The 11179-nt window shown below is 45.7% G+C and overlaps 1 protein-coding gene across 1 annotated transcript; it reads right to left on the bottom strand.

The window, feature by feature from the left end:
• Positions 1-6557: 6557 nt before the first annotated feature.
• Positions 6558-10804, bottom strand: TEX51 (testis expressed 51). The gene is made up of 9 exons (XM_029933332.1): positions 10582-10804; positions 10415-10489; positions 10091-10180; positions 9831-9848; positions 9643-9726; positions 8428-8503; positions 8298-8343; positions 7980-8047; positions 6558-6678 (listed from the first exon to the last, which is right to left on the bottom strand). The coding sequence occupies exons 1-9, from the start codon at positions 10778-10780 to the stop codon at positions 6558-6560; spliced, it is 777 nt and encodes a 258-aa protein (XP_029789192.1). The 5' UTR covers positions 10781-10804.
• Between the last annotated feature and the right edge of the window lie 375 nt (positions 10805-11179).

Raw genomic sequence — 11179 nt, 5'->3', positions numbered from 1 at the left:
ACTTCTTAGTCTTCAGCTTCCAGATATTCTTTTCAGCTTCCAGACTGTATGGAAAAGTCTGGAATGCTCTTTGGAAAAAAAGATGTGCCTGAGTAAGTAATAACTTCAGTGAGTCTCAACTTCTTTATCTGCGAAGAGAAGATTATAAGGCTTACTCTGTGTTGGTACAGTTATATGAGATAAAGTGACAAGCATGTGCATAGAATAGAAATGAGGAAAGTGTCAGATGCCTTCCTCCTATCTGACAGAGTCTCTGGCAGGTCCATGGTGGAGCGAGGATACACAGGAGATGTGTTTCCTTGAGGGAGAGACTCAGTATAACCATAAGTGGAAGTAAGAGAACACATGGCAGATTTGGAGAGTAAAGACTAGGAGATTTGGCCAGGACTGTGATGGAAGATGTGGCTGGTGTCTGGGGGGAGAGGGAAGAGTGGAGGGCAGCCTTGCTGGGAGCTTGGGCTCTTGTCTAGGCTGCTCCAGACTGACCAGTGAGGCTCTGATGTACATAAGAGCACTGCCAGATTCTGAAAAAGGTCTTGTCCCATGACTCTCTTACTTATCAGCAGGAACACTGGTAGACTGGCCAAGAGGAATGCCACCCTGGAACCCTGACTGTGAAACAGCTCATAAACCTGTAGATTCTGGAGGTATGTGCCCACCACCCCAACTCCCAGGTGGAGCAGTGGCACTGTCGTACATTCTCTCCTGGGTCACATGGGCCCCGTTTGCCCCATGTCCCCACCAGCACCTTGTACTGTCAGTCTTAGAGGCCAGTGTACCCTCTGATAACTCATCGTGGCTTCTGCTGGTGCTTTCTTCATATGTAATGGTGTAGAGTATCTTTTTGTGTACTTATTTGGCATTTGTATGTCCTCCAATGTGAAATGGATTCTTAAGTCTTTTGGACATTTTCTAATTGGATTGTTTGACTTTTACTGCTGAGTTTTGAGAATTCTTTATATATTGATACCTTTTGTCAGATGTGTGGTTTGTACATCTTTCCTTCTAGGTTATAGCTTGTCTTTTCATCTTCTTCACAGGGTCTTTCACAGGTGACAGGTGACAGGTTTCATTTTGATAAAGTTCAATTTATCATTTTTTTCATATGGATTGTGCTTTCGGTGTTATCCAAGAATTCTCATCCATCCCAGAGTCTGAGGATTTCCCCCTATGTGTTACACTAAAGTTTTATAGTTTTATATTTTACATTTAATCCAATGATACATTTTGAGTTCATGTTCTTAATAATGTGTGCGACTGAAGTCCAGGCTCATATGATGATCAACTGCTAACACCATTTGTTGAAAAATACATAACACACACACACACACACACACACACACACAACTTCAGAAATCTATTTATTTATTTATTTTTAAATGGTTAAATAAAAATTTCTTTTATTTTAATTTCAGTGCAAACAACCTTCTTGACCTCAACCGCAGCAATTTCTTACTTGACACATCCACAAAGGCACAGGAGACAAGAGCAAAAATAAACTATTGGGCCCTCATCAAGATAAAAAGCTTCTGCATGGCAAAGCAAACTATAAATAAAACTAACAGGCAACAGACAAAATGGGGAAAGATGGTTGCAAATGACATATCGGATAAAGGGCTAGTATACAAAATCTATAAGGAACTCACAAAACTCCACACCTGAGAAAAAATAATCCAGTGGAGAAATGGGCAGAAGACTTGAACAGTCACTTCTTCAAAAAGGGCAGCCAGATGGCCAAAAGACACATGAAATGATGCTCAGTGTCACTTATCATCAGGGAAATACAAATCAAAACCACATGGAGATACCACCTCATGTCGGTCATAGTGGCTAAAATGAACAAATCAGGAGACTATAGATGCTGGCGAGGATGTGGACACACAGGCACCCTCCTACACTGTTGGTGGGAATGTAAACTGGTACAGCCACTCTGGAAAAAATTTAACAATAGAACTCCCCTATGACCCAGCAGTAGCACTGCTAGGAATTTACCCAAGGGATACAGGAATGCTGATGCATAAGGGCACATGTACCCCAATATTCATGGCAGCACTTTCAACAATAGCCAAATCATGCAAAGAGCCTAAATGTCCATCAACTGATGAATGGATCAAGAGGATGTGGTTTATATATACAATGGAATACTACATGGCAATGAGAAAGAATGAAATCTGACCTTTCGTAGTAACATGGATGGAACTTGAGGATGTTATTCTAAGTGAAATAAGTCAGGCAGAGAAGGACAGATACCATATGTTTTCACTTATAAGTGGAACAGGAGAAACTTAACAGAGGATCATGGGAGAAGGGAAGGGAGAAAAATAGTTGGGGAGAGGGAAGGAGGCAAACCATGAGAGACTCTTGAATACTGAGAACAAACTGAGGGCTGATGGGGGTGGAGGAGAAGGGAAAAAGGGTGATGGGCATGGAGGAAGGCAGATGTTGGGATGAGCACTGGGTGATATATGGAAACTAATTTGACAAGAAACTATAATAGAAAATAAACTAATTCCAGTGCAGTTAGCATACTGTGTTCTATGAGTTTCAGGTATACAACATAGTGATTCAAGAATTCTGTGTATTACTTAGTGTTCATCAGGACAAGTGCACTTTTTAATCCCCATCATCTATTTCACCCATCTTCTCCCCCCCACCCCGTAAACATCAGTTTGTTCTCTATACTTAAGAGTCTGTTTCTTGTTTTTTTTTTTTTTATCATTTTATCTCTTTGCTCATTTGTTTTGCTTCTTCAGCTCTACATATGAGTGAAGTCATGGTATTTGTTTTTCTCTGGCTGACATTTTACTTAGCATAATACTCTAATTCCATCCATGTTGTTGCATTGGCAAGATTTTATTCCTTTGTATGGCTGAGTATGAAATATTTGTGAACAAGTAACATTATCTGGACCTGGAGACACTGGGTGTGGAGGTGCACTGAGGATACCAAAGCACATGCAGTCTCTGTAGACTTCCTACTGTGTTCGCCAAAGATCACAGAGTTGTTGCTGCTGTGGCTCCAACAGCCTGAGCCAATGAAGTCACCACCTCCCCCCTCAAACCAACCCAGTACCCCCACCCCAACATCCTTGAACTGGAGCCTCCAAGATGCCCCTTCCAGCAGGTGAAGGTTTTTCCTTACTAAAGTCAGTTCATAAATCTGGAAGAGGTGACCACTTCTTCAAATAAGCGGACACCTACCTGACAGCTACAAGAATCGTGATGAATCAGGGAAACATGACATCACCAAGGGAACAAAGTAAAAGTCCAGGAACTGACTCTAGAGAAATAGAGATCCATAAATTGCCTGACAGAAGAAAGTAGTCAGAGAGCTATAAGAGAACATAGATAAATAATTTAGTAAAATCAGGAAGACAATGCAAGAACAAAACAAGAAGTTCAATTAAGAGATAGAAACATGTATCAAAGAACCAAATAGAAATTTTGGAGCTGAGTATATATCCAAAGGGAATGAAGACAGGTTCTTGAGAAGGTATCTATCTTGCCTGTTCAGTGTGGCGTTATTCATAGCAGCCAAGATATGGAATCAATCTAAGTGCCCATTAGCAGATTAATGGATAAAATTATGTATATGAATATATATGAATATATACATGAACATAGGCACATAATTAAGTATGAATATATTAATATTATTCAACCATGAGAAAAGAAATTCCTGCCATTTCCAACAACATGGATGAGCTTTGAGGACCTTATGCTAAGAGAATTAAGTCAGGAAGAGAAAGCAAATAGTGTATGATATTATTCAGCCATGGAATCTAAAAAAGCCAAACTCACAGAAACAGAATAGAATGGTGGCTGCCAGGAACTGGGGGTGGGGTGAGGGAAACAGGGAGATATCGGTCAAAGGATACTAGTTATAAGACAAATACGTTCTGGAGATCTAATGTACAGCATAGTGATAGTTAATAATATTGTATTATATACTTGACAGTTCCTAAGAGAGCAAATCTTAAATATTCTTACCAGAAAAAAGATGGTAATTATGCAATGTGATGGAGATGGTAGTTAACACTATGGTGGTAATTGTTTTGCAATTTTTAAAAAATTAATTTTAAAAAATATTTTATTTTATTTATTTATTTTGAGAGAGAAAGAAAGCATGAGTGGATGAGGGGCAGGGAGAGAAAGAGAGAAAGAATTCCAAGCAGGCTCCCCACCATTGAGCCCGATGCAGGGCATGAACTCAGGAACCATGAGATCATGACCTGAGCCCAAATCAGGAGTCAGACACTTAACAGACTCAGTCCACCAGGGGCCCCATGTTTTGCAATTTTGCAAGTATTTCAAATCAACACATTAGACCCCTTAAAGTGACACAATATTAAATGTCAATTTTATCGCAATAAAGGTGCATTAGCCAAATGTATTTTAAAACTTATGTCAGATAATTCTAATATTTGGATCACTTGTAGATTTGTTTCTGTTGTCTGATTTTTCTCTTGCTTCTGTTTTTGGTATGCTTGTTAGTATTTGTTTGAATACTGGATATTGTAAATGAAGCAGGGTAGTGACTTTAGATGATATTATTTTCTTTCTGAAAATATTTACTCTATACCTTGGTAGTGATATAGAATAAGAATAGTCTCTTTAATTTTGTCAGAGACTGTGCTGCCTTGAGGCTTAACTCCATACTTTGTGAGGATTGGTCTGCCTCTGGTGTGCACCTTCTTGGAGGTTATTGCCTCTCCCACCAATACCTTGCAGTGTTTATCCAAACTTGTCTTGAGGTACATGGGTGGCTGTCGGTTAAGCACCTGACTTTAGTTCAGGTCATGACCTCACTGCTCATGTATTTGAGCCCTGCATCAGGATCTGTGCTGATAGCTCAGAGCCTGGAGCCTGCTTCAGATTGTGTCTCCCTTTGCCTCTCTCTGCCCCTCCACCACTCACAGTCTGTCTGTCTGTCTGTCTCAAAAATAAACATTTTAAAAAACCTCATTTTCCTATGCAGATCACCAACTCTAATTTTTAGTTCCCTAGCATGCAGATCTCTGATAAATTGTATGTCGGATCTTTTATGATTGGTTTCTTTGTCTTTGGGCCTATGATGGTTAGGAAGAGGAACGCTCCAGGGTGAATGGGGACAAACAGATGCAATGCATTTATTTGCCTTTTCTGCACCTCTGTACTTTCAGGGATCTGGACCCCTCACGGTCCATCTTGGCAAGGTAGAACTCCACGGTTTGTTCCTCCAGCCCACGATATTGCTGGAAGCTCTGTTGCTTCTCTGCACTTTGCAGGCATCTGTAGGCCAGCTCCCTCCCCACAAGCATCTCAGCCTGCGCTGCTGAAGCCCACTAGTGCCAAGGGAAAGCTCACGGCAGGACTCAGGGCTCTCCCCACAGAGAGCTCTACTGCCTTCCAGGACTTTAGACACATAGGGACCTGGGGCCTTAAACAGACTTTTGTTTTATTTTGCTCTTTGGGTGGGTGTATTTTGTATTTAGTTGCCCTTGGGGGGCATGTGGGTGTTCCAAAAATCTGCTCTGCGTAGCTGGAAACATAAAATCCTCTTGAGACTATATTTTGACCAAGATTTACCTGACTTAAAATTCCTTAATCTTTCTACTCTAGCAGAACTCAATGTCTACTTTTCATGGAAATATGCCCTCAATAAAAAAAAATCTGTTGATAAGAGATGTGCGCATACAAACACACAGACTCATAAATTATACTCAGGATTTTCTATTTTCATTGCATGCATCAGAAAATGGTTGCTCTGTTCTGAAATAATGGCCTAAGTCCAAATTTAAATACAAATAGGAAAATGACACCACAACCATGAAAACCTGGCTTTTCTTCTGTCCTAGAGGGCAATCAGCTTTCACAGACACACAGAGAGAACCACAGCTTCCTGGAGTTCCATGATCACTGCTTGGGGGACTCTGGCCCAGTCATCCAGAATGGTTACAAGGACATTCTCACCATATGGTTATAGCTATGTCTTTATGCTTTCTCCAAAACCCTTCCATCTATGGACCCTTCCTCAGTTTTGTGAGGCAGTTTTGTGTGGAGCTGGATGGAGGGAACACCTCAGCTTCAAGCATATGGAGCCACATCTGCCTGGGCGTACCCACCTTTCCCCTCTCTGTCCTGTCTGCTCTCTGGAAAGCCCTCCACTGCCTCCCTGCAGCCCTCCCTGCCCATCTGCTTCAGTTCCCTTTGGACCTAGGTGCCTCTGTGGACCCCACCTCTCACCTCTCTTACCTGGGCCTCTCCCTCCAACCATATCACCACACTTCTTGGAGTTGCCTGAACCAAAGCCTCTCCTACCTCTACTCCTCTGCAACACTGAACCTTCAGTGAAAACACTCCTCCCTCCCTCCCCATGTTCTCTGGCCTCTCACAGTTGAAGACACTACTTTAAGGAGTCTTTGTGGATCCTTCTGGATGGAGGTTGGAGATATCTACAGTTGGGGACCCACAGCTACACTTGGCCATTGTGCTCCCTGCCCTGGTTGCCCTTTATGGTATCTATCTATCTATCTATCTATCTATCTATCTATCTATCTAATCTATCTCTATCTTGACTCAGTCTCTTGTAATCTCTTCCAGCTCTGCCAAATAGTGGCCCTTACAGAGGGATGGTGCTGATGGAGTCAGGTCCCTTCTAGCCTGGTTGCTAGCTCTGGAAGGGGAGTACCAGTAAGGCCTATGGAGACAAGAGGTCCAATTTCAGGAACTGGGCTGTGGATCCTGGCATGATTTCAATAGACTAGGGGTGAGTGGAAGGTGAAGGGTGTTACATTTTGACCCACAGCATGAGCAAATATAAACCCAGTGGGGTCGTGGGACAAGGCACACCAACTTGACTGAAGCATGACATTCTCCCTGCATGCTCAGATAGGGGAACAGTGTCAGAGCCAGGATTTGAGTCCAGGTTCTTGGCTACTTGTCCTTAGCTCTGGTCTCAAACGTGCTTCCTTTCAGCACAGAGGAGTTGACCTGCTGACCAGGGCTCTGGACCTGGTAGTGGCTCCAAAGATGCTGGATAGATTCCATTTAGTCTCAGAGCAGAGCCTGAGTCAAGGTTAAGGCTGGGAGCACCGGTGAGTAAGGGCTTGAGGTTGAGAGGGAATGGGCAGAACTGTGCCGGGAGGACTCAGAGGTTCCACTTTATCTGGCAGCCTTGGAGGCAGACAAGAAAAAGGACATGGGGATGGAGAAGGAGGAGGCAAAGCCCTCCCTACCCCCAAGAGGCAGAGCCAGTGAAACGTCATTGCTAGAGGCACCAGATCATCTGGGGACCTGGATGTCCCCATGATGTATATCTTGCCAGGATGTGGATGAGATCTGTTGTTAATGTGACCTGGAATCTGTTTTCTAGAGCCCATTCTTCTGCTAGTCCTTGGGTCATCAGCTGGCCTCTCACTGCCTCTGTTGAGTATCTGACAGTGACCCCTGAGGGACCCAGGCCACCACTGCTTTCACCTCTGGTGCTGGAATTAGATGAGGCTAGACTGAGCCTGTGGAGTTACCACTGCTCGGGCTAGGGCAGTAGGAAAGGGGCATTTCAGGAGGGGGAAGGGTAGTGGCCAGCAGAGGGAGGATGAGGAGAGGGAACAAGCCCTGTGAGGACTCATGGGGGGATCACAGTGCCAGCTTTGTCTGCCCAGGCCCTGCAGGAAGTGGATACTGCAGTCTATCAGAATAGTAAGAAGATATTTTAATAAAAAGCATTTATAAGGTATAAGCATAGGAAAACCACAAGACAGAGGGTGGTCTCTTGGGTCACAGAACTGCAGCCACCCCAGACCATCCCAGATCTGAGCAGGTCAGGGAAGGGACAGTTACTGGAACCCAATGATGAGAGAGCTTCCTGACAGCAACTGCACTATCTTGGCTCAGCTGCGGAAGACCAGTGAACTGCTGGGTTCCTGCTGAGAGAGAAAAACCCTGACCTCTCACATGCCTTTGCCTCTGTCTCTCTGAACTTTTGCTTGCCAAACCCACCCAGGAGTGGAGGGCACGTGGGCCATGTTGATCATCTGACCAAGTCGGGGAGCATGGTGGCTCAGGGTCTGCAGAGGGACAGGGACAGGTGTAGGCAGAGGACACTTTGTGGAGCTTTGCTGCCACTGTGTCCTGGGCCCCTGGCCCTGGGTTTATGCTTATACAAGGGGAGATGGGGCTTTCTGAGCCCCAGCCCTGGTCTCACTGTGCTCTGGATGTCAGACAGTGGGGACCAGAGTTGGGGCCTCCAGCCTTGCTACCCCCAGCTTTCCCTCCTTGGGAGCCCTATATTCTGGCAGAGGTCTCCCTTCCCAGCACCTCTTCTGCTTCCTTCTTCCTCTTCTTGTGCCAGAAAATGTACCATCTGGGCAAGGCAACAGGGTGGAGATAGGTTAGTGGAGGTAAGTGTGTCTTTCCTAGGGATGCTGGGACTTGGAGAGTCACTCACCCACTTCCAGCAATGGATGCCAGGAACAAAACAATGCCAAGGCTCACAACCCATGCAAAGGCACTCCCAGTACTGGCTGAGGATATAAAAGAGGGACCCAGGTGTTTGGGGGAACAGTGAGGGCCGTCTGGGCCTCTTCTTTCTTTCTTCATTTTAATCACTACATTCTTTCCTCCTTTTATTTACCCACTCAGTCGTTTGTTTGCATACACTTACTGAGCACCTACTGTGTGCTCTGCATATTTCTAGAGAGGAGTGAGACGTCCTTGTGCTCTAGAAGTGAGACAGAGGAAGCAAAGCAGGACAGAACAGAGGAGAAATAGCCACTGGGAGGGCTGATGAGCCTCAGGGGGTGGGTGCTGCTCAGGGAAACAGTCTTGGGAAACAGGACTTTTAGTTGGGCTTTGAAAGACAAGTAGGAGTCCAGTTTCAGCCCCACAATCAAGGACTAAACTGTGTTCCAGGCAGAGGAAACAGAATGTTCAAGAGCAGAAGCACAAAGCCATCTGTATGTCCAGCATGTCAGCAGCTCAGTGTGGCTGGGGAGGAGTCAGTGCTGGTGGGAGGTAAGCAGGGGCTGTTTGCACAGGACTCTCCAAGCAGATGGACTTTATCTGTGAGGCAATTGGGCTATAATCAAGGAGTGGCATAGGTAGATTTGCTCCTTGAGAAAGAGTTCTTTGATTGCTGAGTAAAATGTGGCCAAGTGGGGCAGGGAGGCCAGTTAAAAGATGCTGACATAATCCCGGTGGGAAGTGAGGATGTCTGAAGGACCATGGTGGATATAGCAATGAAAATATGACAGCACATTTAAGAATTATTTAATAAGATTTGATGATTGCATGTACTGAGTATGGGAGAGAAAGATTTCTGATTTAGGAGGCTAAGGACTGAAGCTGGGCCATTTGCTGAGAGGGGCCCTGAGAGAAGAGTAGATTTGGGGAGTGGAGATGAGCTTGAACATGTCTCCAAGCATGCTGGCTTTGAGGACCTGAGGGACCTTCGGGGGAGATGCCCTAGATGCAGGTGGCTCTATGGTTCTGAAGCTGGACACAGGAAATCAAGAAATCCCAGCAAGTGCTATCTTGTCTAGTGAGGATGGAGAGAAAGAAGAGCTTGGGGATGGGCAGGGGGGAAGGCAATCCAGACAGAGATAATAGTAGTCTGGGATGGAGTGGGAGCAGGCAGGAGGGAGGATGGCTTGCTGCCACTGACCTGGGCAAAGAGTGGGGTCTTTGCAGGTGAGGAAGTATGTCTTGCAGTTGGCACAGTTCATGACCTCCAGTGTGGAGTATAGGTCTGTGAGAAGGGATGGGCAGGAGCCTTAGCCAGGACCATGTGCCCCTCACCTCTCATCCCCCGCCCCCCGCCCCCCGCCCCGCCAGGTCCCCACACATACTTACCACAGGACTTGTTGCAGGCTGCCAGGGAGAGTGAAATGATAGAGAAACTGAGGTGATGGGGAGGCAGACAGAGCCAGGAAGTGTTGGGGAGTGCGCAGGAAAGGGAGCTGGGAGGAGGCATGGACAGGAGCCCAGTGTGTGGGCAGGGGTGGGGGCTTCTGAAAAGGGGTGCAGGAGGGGCTGCAGACTGGGCTCTGCTCTCCTCAGTCCTGGGGAGGTGAAGGACTGGGTGGTGGGTGGGGGCCAGCTCCACCTCTCACCCTTCTCCTTCAGCTCCTCAGATATCTCATCCAACTTCTCAGTAAATACTTTCTTCTGGATATGAATCTCTTCCAAAAGTGATAGTTTATCTGGGAAGAAGAAAAGGGCACTTTCATCATCCACATTTTATAGCTGGGATCAATTGCATAACTCTTTCAAGGTTGGGAATTCAAGTCAGTTTTTTAAATAAAAACTGCACAGAGCACACAGATGCTGTATCTGTCACCACCCTTCACCACACATCCCCACCCTAGGCCAGTGGGCCTTCTGGGAGTGCCTTGGGGGCCTGGGTTTTATCAACCCAAGCCTGGGGGCTTCCTCACTATCTCGGAACTTCTTGATGGCTTCATCTATGTGACTGAATAATTTGGCTGCTGCTTCTTCCATATGGTCCTGATCTGAGAATGGGATATGGGATAAAGGGCATTTGGGGGTTTAAGAAGAGCCCAGGTCAGGCAAAGGAATCCCGGGTCTTTAGGCTGTGCCTCACCAAGATACCAGGGTTTGATGAAGACACGATCCTTCAGGAATAGGGCATGGAGGCTTCGGGAGAGCTCTGTGGGTGGCCCTGGGGTGCCCCAAAGAATCTGCAGATCATAGTCTACCAATGCAGACAGTTCTGGCCAGCAGACAAGGCAGCTCTTCCCATTGATGGCAGGTAGGAGACAGCTGAGCAGGAGAAACAGCATCTTCTGGGGTTGTCTCTCAGTCCCTTTACCACCCTGCCTAGCAGTTCCATATGGAATGATGATATCCCCTTCCCCCTAGAAACCGCATTCTCTTTGCAGAACAAAAGTAAATTCCATAGGGTAAGGTGAGGGCCAGCTATGGTGCAAACCTGGCCTTTAGTATCAGACCCAAGTTATCACCTCAATATCTTCTGAAGATGGAGTCACTGATGCTCTTGGGAGGGTTCTTGTGAGGACCAGAGAAATGGCTCTGTAGTTTTGTGGCTGATGATCAGCCCTCTTGATGGCATTTACCACATATGAAATAGTTCAACAGGCTGAAATTTGAGAGGCCAGGAGGGAGCATCCTAGAGAGAAGATTAGTTGTGTAATAAACCTGACTCACTTTTGCACATAGAG

Source organism: Suricata suricatta, chromosome 3 (genome assembly GCF_006229205.1).
Source record: "Suricata suricatta isolate VVHF042 chromosome 3, meerkat_22Aug2017_6uvM2_HiC, whole genome shotgun sequence".
Lineage (NCBI taxonomy): Eukaryota > Metazoa > Chordata > Mammalia > Carnivora > Herpestidae > Suricata > Suricata suricatta.
This window is presented reverse-complemented; position numbering and strand designations above follow the sequence as displayed.

Coding starts and splice junctions, on each gene's coding strand:
- TEX51 (XM_029933332.1), bottom strand. CDS start 10,780: ATGCTGTTTCTCCTGCTCAGCTGTCTCCTACCTGCCATCAATGGGAAG. Junction 8,504..9,642: donor AGACCCCACTCTTTGCCCAG/GTCAGTGGCAGC, acceptor TTATATCCTCAG/CCAGTACTGGGAGTGCCTTT. Junction 6,679..7,979: donor CACGTGCCCTCCACTCCTGG/GTGGGTTTGGCA, acceptor TTGTCTCCATAG/GCCTTACTGGTACTCCCCTT.